This window comes from Elaeis guineensis, chromosome 3, assembly GCF_000442705.2.
Source record: "Elaeis guineensis isolate ETL-2024a chromosome 3, EG11, whole genome shotgun sequence".
Lineage (NCBI taxonomy): Eukaryota > Viridiplantae > Streptophyta > Magnoliopsida > Arecales > Arecaceae > Elaeis > Elaeis guineensis.
In genome coordinates this window covers 121,227,590-121,245,948 of record NC_025995.2, presented here as the reverse complement: position 1 = coordinate 121,245,948, position 18,359 = coordinate 121,227,590, and the positions used below count along the sequence as shown (strand labels likewise).

The 18,359-nt window shown below is 41.7% G+C and overlaps 2 protein-coding genes across 3 annotated transcripts in view; one reads left to right on the top strand and one right to left on the bottom strand.

The window, feature by feature from the left end:
• Positions 1-974: 974 nt before the first annotated feature.
• On the top strand, positions 975-9,448 carry LOC105040464 (uncharacterized). 2 transcript variants are annotated; one of them, XM_010916999.4, is made up of 2 exons: positions 975-1,579; positions 9,185-9,448. In XM_010916999.4, the coding sequence occupies exon 1, from the start codon at positions 990-992 to the stop codon at positions 1,563-1,565; it is 576 nt and encodes a 191-aa protein (XP_010915301.2). In that variant the 5' UTR covers positions 975-989; the 3' UTR covers positions 1,566-1,579; positions 9,185-9,448. The 2 variants fall into 2 exon arrangements, with proteins under 2 accessions (XP_010915301.2, XP_019704552.2); XM_019848993.3 differs by lacking the exon at positions 9,185-9,448 and adding an exon at positions 1,934-2,141.
• Positions 9,449-9,889: 441 nt separating this feature from the next.
• The window catches only part of LOC105040465 (diacylglycerol O-acyltransferase 1-2), a 33,025-nt gene continuing 24,555 nt past the window's right edge, over positions 9,890-18,359 (bottom strand). The window contains 6 exon segments of the mRNA XM_073254724.1: positions 9,890-10,705; positions 10,902-10,955; positions 12,389-12,432; positions 12,435-12,450; positions 13,418-13,465; positions 14,551-14,613. Coding sequence (XP_073110825.1) covers positions 10,601-10,705; positions 10,902-10,955; positions 12,389-12,432; positions 12,435-12,450; positions 13,418-13,465; positions 14,551-14,613 — 330 coding nt within the window. The 3' untranslated portion in view covers positions 9,890-10,600.

Below are 18,359 nucleotides of genomic sequence, written 5' to 3'. Positions count from 1 at the left end.
AATTGTTGGTTTTCCTCAACAATATACATATAATATATATATATATAGTTCGATCAATCTTGTCATCAGAATTGTTACATCACAATGTGCTGCTAGTTAATTAAATTAAATCAATGTTCTGCTACTGACATCTGATAAAGACATATAATGCCAAAATGATAATATTATCCAACCATTTCATTATTCTATTTAAATAGGCTATTTCAGCATTTTAAAAATAATTACTTAATTTATAATATGTTTTATATGATGGTGAATTTGCTTACATAATTTTTTTTATCCACTTCGACATGAAATAGACATGCACGTAGAGTTTAACTAAACTATACTATATGATATAATTGAGGTATTAATGCTCTAGTTTGTAGAAGGGTGTTATGAACGCTCTTTGTATGCTTTGGAACAAAACAAGGCTTCATATTGGCAATGGGAAAGGAACACTGGTTTGGAAAGGTGCTTGGGTTTGTGACGCCTTTTTTATAGACTTTGTTTCCAAAGCTTTTTGTGGTCAGTAGAAAAAAGAACAGAGTGGTTGATTCGACTTCGCCCCTATGGATCGGAGATTTGAAAAGGTCTAGATCCCATCTCTTGATATTGAAACTGAATTTGACTATCTTTTTCACTTTCCTTTCTTTAAATATCTATGAACCAGGATAGTGAAACAGTTAATATCGACAGCAACGGACAACTGCCAAGTAGTCCAGTTTTATCCTGCAAGCAACCAAAACAAAGGTTGTAATGTATCTTTCGCGCAATAGAGTAATTTACCTTCATGTGAATCCACCGTCGAATCGCAGAATGAAGATGGCGGCCAAAAGGGTAAATAAAATAAAATAAATAAAAATTAGAAAGTGCACACCACCCGCTCCATAGACCGTATTACTCATTCATACTCTGTCCAGCTTCACTGGGGTTCAAATAAAGGACACACAGAAATTACGGCAGTGACTGCAGACTCTGCGCACTTTAAACTTCCTCTCATTGCACAAATGGAAAAAAAAATTCCCTCTCTTCCGGGTAGGACCATCGAGAGAGCTCAGAAAAGGACGGTAAAAGTAAAAGCCAAACCCCACCTTGAGCTGTTCGCAATTGAGGAGAATACAAGAGCCGAGTCCCACCTGCTTCCGTTCTCCCTTCTCTCTTCCTCGATCTCCACCCACAGAGAGACAGAGAGGGGGGAGGAAAAATCACCTTTGGCTTCCATGGAGGAATTCAGATCGAGGTCGTGCGGGAACGGGAGGATGGAGTTGGAGGTCTACGGGAGCCGGGCGGCTCCTCCGGCCTCGGGCCTCCACGAGCTGCGGTGCTACAGCGCCTCCTATGCGTCGTCGCAGCGGAGCAGCTGCGAGGTCCCCAAGGAGATCAAGCTCAAGAAGAGGAAGAGCACCGCGGGGTCGTCTTCCTCCAAGAGTGGGTGGAGCCTCAGTGACCCGGAGCTGCAGAGAAAGAAGAGGGTGGTGGGATACAAGGCCTACGCCGTGGAGGGCAAGATGAAGGGGTCGCTGAGGAAGAGCTTCAGGTGGCTTAAGGAGAGATACACCCAGGTGGTCTACGGATGGTGGTGATTCTTCTTCTCTCGGTACACATCACGCTCTCTCTCTTTCCCTCACTCCATCTATTGAGTTCTAAATCTCAGAAAGCTCCTTTTTTTTTTTTTCCGAACCATGAATACGATCTCATTAAAAAATAAAAACAGAAAACTCTCTCTCAGCTATCTTGTTTTGATCTCATAACAAAAGAAGGAATTTTTTCTTCTTTCCTGCTACCATGTGCTGGAGGTCCACGAATCTGATCTCATCGCAAAAGTTCCTTCTTCCAGAAAACTTCTGCTTTTTCTTTATTATGGTCATTGGATCGTTTGGTTTATTTCCTCCTTTTTTATGATCTCCTCATGATTTAATAAGCTTCCGCATGAATTGATAAATTCTTGCAGGCTGTAGCAAAGATTTCTTGGTATGATGATTTCCATCAATTTAACTGGAGTGTATGTTTTGTTAATAATCAAGGTTGGCCTAAACACTTTGTTCTGGAGTTAAGGATGGTTGGTTGTGTTATGTGTGTATTTTGTGCTCTCTGTTGCATTAAGACCCAAGTAAACTCTGTGGTTTGTTTCTCTTATTAAGATGATTATCCTGTGTATCTTTTCCTCTGCTTGTGGAAATAATTTTTGTACGGATGCATTTCTATCTTCATTGAGCCTTCAATTACATGTTTGAGATCCCCATAGTTGTGTTCATCAAGACCGAAAGTTCTGAGCAGTTCATTACTTGTGGGGCTAATTTGGAGCCCCAGATTCAACTGCAAATTTGAGGGGAAAAAATGCAGGTTTTACTGCTGTTTGATGCCCTTGAAATATGCTGGTCATCGGCCACATTCACTAAACATATATTATTTAGTTGATTTTTTGACTTTGCAACTTGCCACATTTTTCTTAGCGGCCTATCAGCTACTTCCAGCTTCAGATTTTTCAAAAAAATAAAAGAAAAGAGGATCGATTTCAAAGATCCCTTGTTTTTTTGCATTTTCATGGTTTCTATTTTATCTTGTTTTATCAAGATATATGTGATGCATCACATGACAAGGAGTAAACAAAAGAGTCAAAGAAAAGAAATGAATATTTATGCATTTGTTGAACACTAGACATCATGTCTTCTGTTAGGATTTGACGCCTCGAGATTCAGCCCACATTGAGCCCACAGCGAGGTTCGCGGCGAAAAATGGAGTCCAACGAGACCAAGATCACCTGAAACGGAGCTCGGATGGAGGAGATACGAGCTTTCGAAGTCGGCACGAGAATCGAGACGGCGGAGGACCGCCGATGACCGGCGGCGGGCGGCAGCGGCGCGGCCGCAGGCGGCGGCGCGCGGGACGCGCGTCCCAGGCCCGCTGGCCTGCGTGGGACGCGGGACCCAGGCCCGGGCGGGACGCGGGACCCAGGCCCGCGCGGGACGCGCGTCCCAGGCCCAGGCCCGCGCGGGACGCGCGACCCAGGCCCAGGCCCGTGCGGGACGCGCGACCCAGCAGCCTGCTGGCCCATCCCCGGTCCACCGTGGACCGGGTGGTCCACGGAGCGGCCTGTGGACCGCGTGGACGTTTCCCACTCGTTTCTCGCGGTCCACGGCCCTATTCCGTGGACCGGAGCGCGATCTAAGGGTCCAGAGAGCTCCCGGTGTTGATCGGACGGCTTGGGACGTGATTTGGCTTGATTAAGGATTCCTAATCATCCTCTAACCTATGTTTAAGGCTTTAAAAGGCCTGAGACACAGCAGAGAACGAGCGTGGTTTTTCGGTTTCTCGCCGCCGTACGAACCGAGGAGAGAGAGAGAGAGGCGTGAGGCGCTGTGAGAGAAGGAGCAGGAGGCTCCTGGACAGCGGTCGCCAGGCTCTTCAGGGGTTCAGGGGGTCTCCAAGAGAGAGAGAGCTTTTGTGAGGGGAACTTCATGTGAGAGAGAATTGGGTGTACAAGGGTTGAGGGTGAAGTCTCCTCTTGTAAAATTTTCTTTTCATAGTGAAGTTTGCATGCCCCGTGGAGGCGAGCCCTTTTGTGGCTGATCCACGTATTTTGATTGTTTTTCCTTTTGTTTTGTTTCTTCTTTCTTCCTGCTGCATCGCGTGGTACTGGAAAGGATCTTGGGAGGTGGTGTCCTGGCCAGACATCCACCCAACAAGTGGTATCAGAGCAAGACGGTACAAAGACGCAGATTGCAGTGGTGGTGAGCAAGACTGAAGATGGAGAAAACAGGAACAATCAGAATGGAGATCAACAAGTTTGATGGTAAGAGCAATTTCTCCTTGTGGCAGGCAAGGGTGAAGGACGTACTCATCCAACAGGGGTTGATCGAAGCTCTCTTGTGCGATGAGAAACCGACCACCATGGAGGTGCGGGATTGGAAACGGCTACAGATGCAAGCGGTGAGTACCATCCGCATATACCTGGCGGATGAGGTGGTGATCCATGTGCTGAGCGAGACTTCCCCGACGGTGCTGTGGTCGAAGCTCGAGGAGTTGTACATGGCGAAGTCTCTCACCAACACACTTTTCCTCTGGAGGCAGTTTTACCAACTGCGGATGACTGAGGGACAGAGCGTGCAGGAGCATCTGAGCCACTTCCAGAAGATCCTCACCGACCTTCTCAGCGTTGGCGAGAACGTTGAGGAGAAGACCAGGGCGCTGGTTTTGCTGGCGTCGCTTTCCCCTTCGTACGAGTCCTTGGTGACTGCTCTCCTAGTGGGGAAGAGCACTATCAAGATGGACGAGGTCACCGCGGCGTTACTCCAGAACGAGGTTCTCAGGAGGGAGAACCCAGCTTCGAGCTCAGGTGGCGATAGCTCAGCTTTGATGACTTCTGGAGGTGCAGGAGGCGGTAGACGGAGCGACAGGAGATCGCAACGAGGGCGGTCTAAGTCCAGGAGGGACTTGAGCAAAACCAGGTGTTACCGGTGTGAAGAGTTGGGGCATCTAGCCAGAGATTGCCCTCAACTGAAAAATCGGACGGTGGCTGCTGTGGCGACGGCCGGCAGTGATTCAGATGGAGATGTCCTGGAGATATCTGATGAGGTATCTACTTCTTCCCAGCAGTGGATATTAGATTCTGCATGCCCCTATCATGTGTGTTGCAGAGAGGAGCAGTTTGACTCCCTGGAGAACAGTGAGAGCACTGTATATCTGCCGAATGGATCGAGCTGTGCGATCAGAGGCATTGGGACGGTCAGCTGGAGGACACATGACGGTGCAGTGAGGAGATTGGGGGAGGTCCGATACATACCCGATTTCAGGCGGAATCTTATCTCACTTAGCAGACTGGATTCGAGAGGCTACAGGACGGTAGCTGGTGGAGGAATCCTGAGGGTGCTACGCGGCGATAGGATTGTGCTGGAGGGGAAGAAGGGGAGCAGAGGACATTATTACCTGGCAGGGAGCCCAGTGCGAGGTGGAGCATCGGGAGCCAGGTGGAGCCCAGAGCGAGGTGGAGCTCCAGGAGGCGGATCGGGCACGAGACAAGAGACTCGGGAGGACGAGAGGCGACGTCGCAAGGTAAGATTCCTATTGCCGCAGGATGATGCCCCGAGCAGGTCTCAGGTCAGGAGGAGCACAGCATACGACGGAGATGGGATCGAGCAGCCTGGCTCGACTCCCATGTTTGCCCATCCATGATCAGCAGGCGATTGCCCCAGGGCATGGGGGCGAGGAGATCCAGAAGCTCTCGGAGTTTGGAGGAGGCCGAATATCGAGTCGAGGTGGAGATTGTTAGGATTTGACGCCTCGAGATTCAGCCCACATTGAGCCCACAGCGAGGTTCGCGGCGAAAAATGGAGTCCAACGAGACCAAGATCACCTGAAACGGAGCTCGGATGGAGGAGATACGAGCTTTCGAAGTCGGCACGAGAATCGAGACGGCGGAGGACCGCCGATGACCGGCGGCGGCGGCAGCGGCGCGGCCGCAGGCGGCGGCGCGCGGGACGCGCGTCCCAGGCCCGCTGGCCCGCGTGGGACGCGGGACCCAGGCCCGGGCGGGACGCGGGACCCAGGCCCGCGCGGGACGCGCGTCCCAGGCCCAGGCCCGCGCGGGACGCGCGACCCAGGCCCAGGCCCGTGCGGGACGCGCGACCCAGCAGCCTGCTGGCCCATCCCCGGTCCACCGTGGACCGGGTGGTCCACGGAGCGGCCTGTGGACCGCGTGGACGTTTCCCACTCGTTTCTCGCGGTCCACGGCCCTATTCCGTGGACCGGAGCGCGATCTAAGGGTCCAGAGAGCTCCCGGTGTTGATCGGACGGCTTGGGACGTGATTTGGCTTGATTAAGGATTCCTAATCATCCTCTAACCTATGTTTAAGGCTTTAAAAGGCCTGAGACACAGCAGAGAACGAGCGTGGTTTTTCGGTTTCTCGCCGCCGTACGAACCGAGGAGAGAGAGAGAGAGGCGTGAGGCGCTGTGAGAGAAGGAGCAGGAGGCTCCTGGACAGCGGTCGCCAGGCTCTTCAGGGGTTCAGGGGTCTCCAAGAGAGAGAGAGCTTTTGTGAGGGGAACTTCATGTGAGAGAGAATTGGGTGTACAAGGGTTGAGGGTGAAGTCTCCTCTTGTAAAATTTTCTTTTCATAGTGAAGTTTGCATGCCCCGTGGAGGCGAGCCCTTTTGTGGCTGATCCACGTATTTTGATTGTTTTTCCTTTTGTTTTGTTTCTTCTTTCTTCCTGCTGCATCGCGTGGTACTGGAAAGGATCTTGGGAGGTGGTGTCCTGGCCAGACATCCACCCAACATCTTCCTTATGGATTTTCCCCACTCGAGGTATGTGTAGTTGTTCACCATCTGTTTGGTTCCATAATTTGATAAATGGACAGTACAAGATACGAGATTCATATTGAGTGCATGATTTGTTCGCCTATATGAAACTGTGAGTTGATGTCATCATTGCCATTCGTTTTGGACTTTGACAAAAATGATTTTTTGGAAAAGAATGCTAAAACTAGGAAATTGAACTTAAAACATTTTGTCAGTCCTTCAGTTTGTTGTTGTTTTTCTTGCTCCTGCTGATGCTTTGTGTTATACAGTCAGCTTGGATAGCCTGGCTAATACATCCTAATTGATCTAAAAATAGCAATATATATTTTCTGAACAAAGAGATCCCTAGAATTAGCATTATATATCTTTCAGGTAAAGGTTTTTTTTCCCCAAAAAAAATTTGATTGGAGTTTGATCAGTCAGTGATGGATATTGATAAAGTTAAGAAGTTAGGGTAGATCAAACCCCATCATATCTAGTTGATTATGAAGCATGGCAAAAAATTACTGTAGTTCATTGGCATTTATTGGATGTTGTAATAGAGCAATGGGAAACCAACAACCGTCTAAATGGTTTTGCTTTGATGTGTTTTGTATTTTCTAGGGAGCTTATGTCATTGTAAGTTTTGGATTGTGGATTCTTTGTCCTCCTATTATTTGAGAAGTCGATGCCTTGCAAAACCATTTGCTTATGTGAATTATTTCTGCATATATATGAAATACAATCTTGCGCAACCGGTTTCCCTGCTCCTTTTTGGAGGACAAATGTTCTTAAAACAAAACTCTGGGTGAACTTTGGGGCATGGTGTTCCTTTAGGTTCTTTATGACGATGAAAGCCTCTTGGCTATACTCTACTGTTCACCTCTGGTTTGGCTTGGCGGAGTAGAGTACTCTGTAGGAAGTCCATCCAGCACATTTTTATATTACTTCTTCCCATAGTCAATGTATTCCTTAATTCTCACTGAACAACAAAAATCTTGGAGTACATGATATAAATTTTATGCAAGCTACTTGTTGAGATTATATATTTCTGTGAGATTTGAATAGCTGTTGACATGTGTGATAGGAATGCTTTCTGAAAGACTCTAGAAGATTTTATCTTAAGGGGGGTTCTCTCCATTTGGTTTCTGGGATGTATCTGTATTGAGGAGTGTCAGAAGTCTTGTTCTTTTAAGATCATGACTGGAAGATTATGCCTGAGATATCTTGTCTGCCCCTCTGCTTTTATTGACCAGGTCTCTTGTGTCTCATTAATTTTCGCATTTTCTTCTTACTTTCACATGACCTTTGATCTTGTATTCGTTGGTTAATAAATAATAGAGTTCTTGAAGATTTTAGAAATGACTCAATGAGCAACAAAGGATTTTCTTAGGAAACCTACTACAGGTTTGTAAAGCCAAAACTGTTAACAAAAACTTTGGGCATGTTGGTACCTCGGGCATATATTTGTGATATGAAGATTGTATTGCAACAAGTTAGGTGCATCATTTGATCTTTACTTTGCTGTTCTCATATATCGATTAGATAAGCCACCTAAGCCATGACGTATGTTTTTGTGCTGCTTGTTAATTAGATATATTCAACATATTGATTTCAGGAACAAAACTTCCATTACCAAGGCAAAGTAAGCTGCTGGGTTAGGGGTATGGGGGTGGGGATGATTACTTCTTAATTGCATACATTACTCCTCTTCTGCTTTTTAGTATTGAACAGTTTGGTCTTCTATTTCCCGTAAATAAGCTCGGACAGATTTTTGTTAAAGGATGATGAAGCTGACCCCTAATAGTTGGCACAACGCATAGTGGTCATGGTTATGTTTTCTGTCAACAAGCTGAAGTTATTGTCTGGTGTATAGTTTAATACTGCACAGAGCATATATGTTGCTTAAAAAGAACACAACTATTAGGGAGTATTCAGATAAACTAAGTTATGGAGTTGCTTTCATTTGATTTGTCTTGGCAATCTTTAATAATTGGGTCCTGGTTAGTTTATGATACTAGAAATCAGAGAGAAACTTTGCACCATGGCTTCCTACATCACCATTACCTGTCCTACGTGCAAATGCATTGAGGGAACTCTGATTATCTCAATATTGTATTTATAAATTTCTTCTTATCAGCAATTGTATCGGATTTGTAATACCATACAATTGGGCTTGGCCATCAAGAAAGGCCAAATAGTCCCACAAGCAAATCAGATCTGTCATATTCTAGTCATATCAAGTCTATCCATCCTATAAATTGCTCTGGACATGTTTGGTGAAACTTTCTAGTGACTTTTGTCTCTCCAGGATCGGACTGTGTAACCTGAATATGACCATCTGCAAGTTGCTTTTATTCACATCTGCATTTGGCATCGTCATGTTTTATGTTCTTTCTTTTGATCTTTTTGCTCTTTTTTAATGGTTATTTTGTCGATAAAGTGACAGCTTGATTCATTGAACTAGTAAAAATGCTCACTGATTGTATGATTTAAAACAGTGTGTTATGCTCCATTGATGTTGTTCTGCAGTAATAGCATTAATTTTCCATATGTGTTCTTGTATGTTTATAGGATGCTGATGAGCATGCACACATTTTGCAGCAATGTTATAACATGAAATTTTCAGGGACTGATTTGTCACGAAAAATGTGGACATTGTATTCAAAATGTTAGCATTTGAATGTGCTGGTTCTGGGCCCTTTTGCAGCTTAATGCTATTTGCAACAAGAATATTTTAGCTTCGTTGCACTAAACTAGGACATTAGAAATGCTAGGTTTGAGAAATCCTTTTTGCACTCTCTGCGTTTGCTCTTAGTAGGTTCTTATGGCTTTCAAGCGAAGAACCAGAATTCATGACTTTGAATATTCAATTGATTGCATTCCTAAGTTTGGAATTCTGAATCAATCTTATGACACAATACAGATGATGAGTTTGGATAACCTGGCTGCGTGTCAAGTCTTCTTGTCAGGGAGTAAAGGAGATTCTGCATCACATTTCCTGCTCATAACTTTATGATAGCGGGAAGGGATGTAAAAAAGCCCTTCTCAGCCCCTGTATTATGTGTTTTTCTTTTATTTAATTAAAATTGGTGCTTTATTGTGAGATTTGTCTGCCAGATATCAGTGTATCCGCCAATATGAACATTGCATTCAACACCTAATGAACCATCTCCTTTGTTTGTCAAAATCTTCAGGAATATGATGCGGTATCCATGACTTTTTAAGTATTGTTTTTTTGACTAGCCTATCATTTCAAAATTCTGTGACAGGCTACCAAGATCGAGTAACAGCTTTCCTACGTGCGTGCATAGTTTCAGGCTTTGAGAATGTCCACAAGATTCCACTTAACCAACATACTTTTTATTAAAAGCCATAACTTATAATTCTGAAAAAAAAAACTGATGAAACATGATTTGCAGGACATCGAAACACTATTGTTTGGCAAGCATGTTATTATTAAGAATAGGCAAAATTTAATATGACTAATATTTCTAATCACTAAAATGTTTGAAAGGTTGACTTAATCTAAGAGACTCATCATTGGACAGGTGGAGAGGTTATATCAGTGTTTGGAATGCATCACCTCGAAGTTGCAATGTTCCTCTTATATCAAGGTTTACCCTCAAAATATACAAACGAGCCCTTAATGTTATTCAGTGGGCATGCTATTATTAAGACTTTGAAAAAAATATAATACCACTAATTTGTACAGATGCTGTATTCAACATAAATTGCCATGTGGTATTCTACTAATTTGTTGATAAATAAAAATAAAAAACAACAATGCCAAAGAGGATCCCAGTTCTTGACGCTACACAAGGCAAATAGAAGACAACATGCTCCTGCTACAGGATTTCCTAACTCACGATTTGTGTATGAAGCTATATTACAGAACATTTATACACTACAAAATAAATAATAATAAATAATAATAATAATAATAATAATAATAATAATAATAATAATAATAATAATAATAATAATAATAATAAAAGGTTATGCCGCCCTGAGGCGTGGAATTAATACGGAAGTCTAATAGGTTACACCCACCGCCTGGTTGGGTTTCCACTAAAACAGCTCTCGCTTCGGCTTTAATATCATGGCGTCCTATCACGTTCCGAAAGAGAGTCTAAGGCGCTTATTACCGGAGATGAATGACAGGTGCGCAGCAGCAGCTATCCGAATGAAATATCGTATCTTGAGGTAAGGATAGTGCATGGTACCACCGCGGGAAGCAGGATGGACAATGGTGTGATATCTGCTGCTTCCGTGCTTAAAGTACCCTGGCTCGGTGGTTCCCGCGGCATGGCACAATGCTATAGTGGCAAACTGCAATAGTCTACTCGGACCTCACCTTCCTGTTCATCACGTCGTGGAAGTATAGGAGGACGCACATGGGCTGCCCAAGAATGCTGAAGAAGAACCAAAAGGTCATGTTCCCCACCTGGCCAAGTTGAAAAAGTTAAATATATATTAAAATCAACCATACTTGACAAGGCAAAAACGTAGTAATATGAATATACTCTTAGAGAAGAAAGGAAAATATGAGACAGACGATAGTGCCAATTAGCAGATAATTCTGAGATAGGTACGTTAGGAATTCATCAATTATCAACAATTGCCGTGAAATAAGAACATACCATACTGTTTCTGAATTTACACTGGAGATACTTCGTCAGGATGACAAGGGGAATCTGGCACAGGATTTAACAGAAGCACATGAGGAAACAACGCACATCTTTCTTCAAATAATTTAAAGACATCAAACAATTTAGGACTAATTTATTGATTGCCAGGAAGGTGCTGTAATTTCTTATTTTGCATTAATGAGCAAGCTAATATTCCAGTGGTTTTTCTTGCACGAAAGAGGAAATACTCATCACAGGAAACTCAGCTAAATGACTGGCTGAACAGAAACTGGAGACCCTAGCAACCACGAAAACCAAACTCGAGAATCTAATAGGATCAACCTGGTCCTTTATTGACCATTGTACTAACAGAGGGCTACCAATCACTAGTTTTAGCAAGAAAAAAGTATGCTTCAACCTATTTATTGATTCAACTAAATAGAGGAAATGCCAACAGCACCATTTTACCCAGTTATGCTCCCAGTAGCCTGGCATATCCTGGGAGTGCAAATTGGGGCCAGACCTTATCTTTGACTTTTTTTCTTTTCTTTTTCGTGCAAACTGGCCACCCCAAGACTCAAACCCATGCCATTGTGCCTTTTGGCCCAGCTTTTTACCCTTGCACCAAGCAATGACCCTCCCTACCGTTCATATTTGTTATTTGTTGGGAATCATAAGTGGGTTAGAAGGAGCAGACATAAAAGTCAATAATATAAGATTGCTTACAGTTACAGAGTTGAACCTTGCAAACTAAAATTGAAAGATAATTCCCTACATGCCACTGTTACGGACATGCATCACCTGCAAATTTCAAATCATCAAGCAACTAATTATTCTTAATAGTGGGCTTTCCATTACCTTCTGTGTTGTTTCAGACATAACTGCATTTGCTCATAGTAACATAATAAACTAGTACAAACTTCAATGAAGCTGACAAGGATTCTCTGGACAGAGCTGATTTTAATGAAGCCACCACAGAGAATGTAAAATTTTGAAGTGAAAAACATTAAAACCTTGCTCTCACTCCTATTGATTCCAAATGCTAACCATGCCAAAACATGGACCATAATAATGGCTTTTGAAAAGGATCTTCTGATAGCTAAAACAATTTAACCACCAGATACAGGTGTCCACGGCAGACAAGTATTTGCTGTATGCAATTCTACAACTACCGTATCCTGGCAGAACATGTGTCCTAAGTCAAAAAAGACCTAGATTTATCGTAGAACCAAAGAGAAGGATTCTCATTTTTCATCCTATGCTATAAGCATTCAGCTATCATCTTGTTTTTTGTACCTATGAGAACTAGCGAGAATTCTGACAAGGTCAGAATATAGGTCATGGAACAAAAGTTACAATTTGTCAATCAAATAGAGAATTTGATTTACTAATGCAGAAAAATTGTATTATCCCAAATAACAGAATTCCTTCAAAAGTGAGTATAATGACTCTGCACTCCATATGCTCATCAAGGCTAGGTATTATAAATGGACAAATACCTGAAACATTATCCCTATGAATGCCCAAAATTTGAATATATGGAGGGAACAGCAATGCATATCTGTAAAAATTCAAGTTGATGTCAATAAAATTGTAAAAAATGTTAATTAATTCTACAGAAAAAAAAAATTAGTACATTTCCTTAGAATAACAGGAACAAGTAATAAAAGAACAATAGCAAAAAAAATATATATAACCTATGTCATAAATAGCTTAAGTTTCAAGGTGCAACTAAAATACGCTCTGCACATTGCAAGACAATGTATACAAAGAACATAAGAGTATAGCCAAAAAGGAAGATGATTGCTGAGAAGGAAAAAGTAAATGCAATTCTATGATTCTTGCTTCAATACTTTTATTTTTGATCATCCATTAGGCACCATATAAAAGCAAAAATATAAAGATAAGACGAGGAAAGTCCAGATGGTTATAGTCATATTCAATATAAAACTAGGGACCCATGCCAATACAAAAGTCGAACCTTTTTCTTCAATTGGTGCAGCTTCTATGATTCCCATGAACCTGTAGATAACTGCAATCTTTTTCTCGTTTTCAGTTTGTGCACATCCACCTCAAAGTTCTTGTTTCCACAATGTTAATTTTGTATTCCTTATAACTCTTTTGTGGCCCAGAAATCTAGCCACTATCCATCAGCCAACTCTTCTCCCAACAGCAGTAAGTTACCACACAACTTTAACACCCCCCTCCACTTATTCAATCTGCCCCAATCTTATTACTTTACTTTTCATTCTTCTTTATAATATGAATCTAAAAATAACAATGTTAACTTATCTGAACACAATACCAATGTATGCCAAGCATACAGAAAAAAAAATGAACATGAATCAGCAATATAAGCTATAATTGTACCATCCAACAAATCTAACAGCTTCTTTACTAGAACAAGTGGGTTTATATAAAACCTAAAGAGGAGACATTACAAAATGATGAATGACGTCAAGTAGCAGATAATTAATAAGACAAAATTCATGTTCAGAAGATGAAAAATTAATAAAAGTGTAATATACCTCGTGGAATAAAGCAGAAAGGAGAAAAGCAATCAAAATAGCAACAACCTGCAATGAAGAGGTCCAAACAATACATGAAAAATAATTCATAAAAAAGGACCAACTTAATTTGTAACCTGAAAAACTTCCCCCAACGTTTAGGTATCACATTTTGAAAAACCAAGACAGACACTATGAGAGAGAGAGATCACGCATCTATTGTAGCAAAAATACATTTTCTTTCAATTTCTTTTTGTTTAAAAAGAACATTAGTGTCCTTGTGAAGTTTGTGGTTGTTGTAGGTCACTTGTAAGCGAGCAATGTAGTTTATCATTACTTGCTTCAAATTTTAGATATTACAAAAAAGTAAGAATGACCATGGCCTTGCATTATAGATACAAAAACAGAACTAGTATTAACCATAATAGAATGGACTATTGCCATTATCACCATACGCTTCTGACATATTGATTGACAAATTGACTTGAGGATTTGTTTTTTAGGGCAAGCCTTGGTGCAACAATAAGATTGCTCCATTGTGACTTAGAGATCACAGAATCCAAACATGGAAATGGCCTCTTTGCATGTGGGAAAGACTGTGTACATAGGACCAAGGACTCAGTCCTGGCGGGATGTCCGAGGGATACCAGCATGGGGTACCATCCTAAGTGTTGGGATAGGATAGTCCTATCATTATCCTAGTGTCCCAATTGGCATGGCTCAGGACATCCCTTGTTCCAAGTATTGGGACGGGGCAAGATGGCAACACGTCCATTCCATGGGAAAAATGGGACAATCCTCTCCTGTGGGATTTAAAACCTTGCATTTGACCCTCCCAAGATCTTACAGTAGCAGGAGCCTCATGCATCATGATGCCCTTTTTTCATCTATGTCACACATATCCCTTGACTAAGAGGAAAAGAAAAGTACAAAGATAAAAAGGAAAAGATATATAATATTTATCTTCCTTTGTTTATGAATTCATTCTTTTCATAGAAATTAAAACTTGAGTAAATCAAGTAAGCATATGTGCACCCTCCCCAAGGAAACCTTTCATAGGAAGGAAAAACTTGTAAAATTAACTACACGAAGATACAACACGATAAAGAGAAAAAAACATTCAAAAAATAGAACAATAATGAGAAAATCATTACCTTTGATGAGCCATTACGTAAGCACGGAAAATATACGTGACGAATCATCCATCTATGGACAGGCTGATGACAATCAGACTTTCATCAATGGTCAGCAATACCATTAACTATAGAATATCAGTGCTACCAAAAAAATATAGAATACTAATTGTCTTCCACAAATCCACATTTCAGAGCTACAACGTTAATGTGGCAGACAGCAGCTAAAAAAAAAAAAGTGTAAACCCACGGCACATCCATGCAAATAGAAGAAGAATGTGCAAACTTATAAAATATGAAAGGACAAACAAGATATTCAGAAACTATAAAATAAGAAATGAATCATTCTGGCGTGGCATGATTCATAATCAGTCATGTCCTTATCAAAACTACAGTATGCAGAAGCAGTAACCAATGGCAATGAATCATGAAATGTTTCTTGATTTGTTTGCAGATTTAAATGCAAGCATCTCATTTAAGGAAAAAGAGAGGAAAAGCAAGGCTAACACAAAGAAAATAAGAAAAATAGACTGAAGAGCCCAACTGCTTCATTGCTTTTCTGTATAGGCACTAAGGGTTTTATTGAGGGGGAAATGCGTGCAGAAACAAAGTAATTAAAGAGAAAGAAGAATGCAGAAATCAAAATAGAAGATGGCACTTCACCCAAAAACAAAAAAAATGAAGTAAAGACTGCATATAGATGGATATAATCAGGGAAAGTTTCATGAAAGAAGTCATGAACCATCATAACAACAATAAGTCTAAACCATCATAATAACAATAAGTCTCATTCCCTTCCGTAACAGCTTTACTGATCTTTCCCCTATTGCCTAGATCTATGGCCACATCTTCTGTCAACAGAAGATATTCCACGTCCCATTGCTCGACTTTATCCAGCTGCTTGGTGGGCCTTTCCTTCTTTCCCAAAACAATATAATAACTTGTCTGCAACCACACACTCCTCTCATCTTTATCCCAGAGACCTATAAACTGAACCAATCTACTTTGACTTCATCAATAATGCAATTCATAGGCTTCCTATAAAAGAACTCATTTTCTAACTTCATTTCCTATAGATTTTCCATTTCTTGGTTGTACTTATATTTTTAAACTTGAACAATATCTATCTCAGACTTACAGGAAGAATGAAGGCCAAATACCATTTAGTAGTGGTTACGTGTTATTGGAATAAACATCCATAATAAACCATATCAATGTTGAGGGAAATTTAACAATATAACCTTAGATTAATAGCAAGCATGCACACATGCACATACATGCATACGCACATACACATGAACACATGCACTACTGCATTCGTGCGTGCAGGCATGCTTCCGCACATGCATGCAAACCTACATGGCGCATGCATGTCTATATATGTATTACAAAGACAATTCAATTTCAAAAAGAGGAACAATATGTTGGAATGGGTGCATTTTAATATGAACCAATTGCCAACATGAGATGTTCAAAAATTTAATGGTGATAATAGCTCGGAATCAGTACTATCTTTCAATAGCCCATAACTATCATCATCCAACATGGTCATCCAACATGGAAAACAAAAAAAAAAAGATGCTAAAAATAATTGGGATCAGATCCCCTATTGATTCCATCAGATCTAAAGTTAGTTCAGGTTTGAAGGAGGTGAAGAGTTGATTTAGATGAATCTATGTCCAAGCTTCACAAGGAGATTCTCAGAAATGAAATCCATAATCCCTTGTTGCGTACAAAGAAATAATAAAACAGTGAAGATAATTTCAATTTCTGGGCAACATACCTTTATAAAGAAGAGAAGAAACCCAAAGATAAGTAGACAATGTTAAGCAATAATTGAATTCTCTTTTAGGCAATATCCCCTTATTTGACTTCTATGAGAAATTTCTAACCTAGCATTAGCATTAAGCACAAGATTGAGTGAATCAAGTTAGGATGACATGTAGCATGCCTGAAGGTGACTAAAGTCGGAGATATGCTGAACACAGAACCTGTCAATTGAAGCCAGATCCTATTCTTTCAAATCTAGATCCTACTCTCCGCAAGGTCATGATGGTTCTCCCAAAGTTGGATGTAATTGAAGCCAGCATCTCCAAAAAAAACAGTTCAAGTGTCAGTTTCACCTGCTAAAAGTTAAGCCTGCTGACATTTTGATTAAGCCAACCAGAAATTCTTAACCTATCTGGTTGACGTCCAATCCTATATTGCAAACCAATTCAGGTTCAGTTTGGCCATGCCGGAGAGGATAGGATGTCATGGTACCCCAGGCACAAGAGAAATAGTTCATTTCCAAGATATACCAGCAAATATGAATATAGATAAAAATTATTTGACTAATGCTTTCTAGTTTAAACTTGGACTTCTATCTTAACTTTATAACAGAAATCCTTCAAACAAACTTATATCAAGCATAGTTTTCAGAACTGTCCCAAACCGGACGGTTCCGAACATGCCAAACCAGACCGACAAGAAACCATGACAGTTTCGACTTGGAAAGCGGCACACGCCGGCGCCGAAGAGAAAAAAGGGAAAGAGAGGAAGAGAGAGAGAGAGGAGAGGAAGAGAGAGGAGGGCACCGCCGGAGGCCGACGGTGGCCCGCTACAGCTGTCGGAGGGCCACAAAAGCCTCCGCGGCTCAACCGTCGCCCGACAGGCTTTTAAACGAGCGAGAAAGAGAGAGAGGATGAGCGATGTACCAGAGGAGGGACCACCAGCAAAGGGGCTGTCGGAGCTTGTCGGGTGGCCACCGGATGCGAAAATCGCGCGGGCAAAGCCACGGCTGCAGAATAGGGGTTACCACCCCCATTCCTTCATTGCATTTTTAACAGGAGTTACCACCCCCATTCCTTCATTGCGTTTTTAAAAAAATACGATAAATAGTGAAGCCGGCAATCGATTTGCTGGCTTCACTTAAGTGAAGCCGACAGTGGTGAAGCCGTCAAACCCACTGCCAGCTTCATTTTTTTTTAAATTTTTTAAAAAAAATAAAAACAATGAAGCCGGCAAACCCTTCACTTAAGTTCAATTTTTTCTTAAAAAAAAAACCCATGAAACAGGGACATCACCCTTGTTTCACGCCCACGGCGCGTGTGCGTGGACGCGCCATCCGACGACCACGACGATCAATCGGAGGCCATCCAGCGGCCCCTCCGACTCCTTTCCCTCCCTCTTTTTCTTTCTCCCCCCCCTCTCTCTCTATTTCTCTCTCTTTCTCTCTTTTCCTCCTCCCGGTTCCCTTCCTTTCCCTATATCGGTTTGTGCCGGTCGATCTAATATGGATCCGTACCGATTCGTACCGCCGGCCGGCCGGCATGGGCTCCGGTATCGAGTCCGCAAACCTTGATAACAAGTGCAAAATTACTGCTACATGTCCCAACCTGATGCAACCAAGTATTTGTGGATGGATGATTACTCAAATAGCTTTAGAGTGTAAACTAATTTAACCAAGTAGGCCTTTCAGAATTCAAATCACTCTCAAATATATAAAAAATGGACTTAAAGCAACATTTTATTTTCCCATTATAATAGCTGTTCCAGGTTCCAGCAGACCTTCAGCTTTTTTGCAACCTCTTGACTTGACATATGGACTATGGCCCATCATACAGTCTCCTCTTTGGATTTTTGAAGGCTAATTTTTTCTTTCATTGTTTTCAACAATTTCCTCAATTTCTTGTTGCATCATACTAAATAGGAAGTGGGATTGATAATTCTTGGCTTATTAAGTATTAACCATGTTGGCTTTTGATCCTGATTCAAATGAGTTACTAGACCTAGATGAAATTTCACAAAAAATAGATAACTAATTGATCTTAAATTTTCAATCCATGATG

What these genes read in the sequence shown, in the direction of transcription:
- LOC105040464 (XM_010916999.4), top strand. Translation starts at nt 990, where the DNA reads ATGGAAAAAAAAATTCCCTCTCTTCCGGGTAGGACCATCGAGAGAGCT.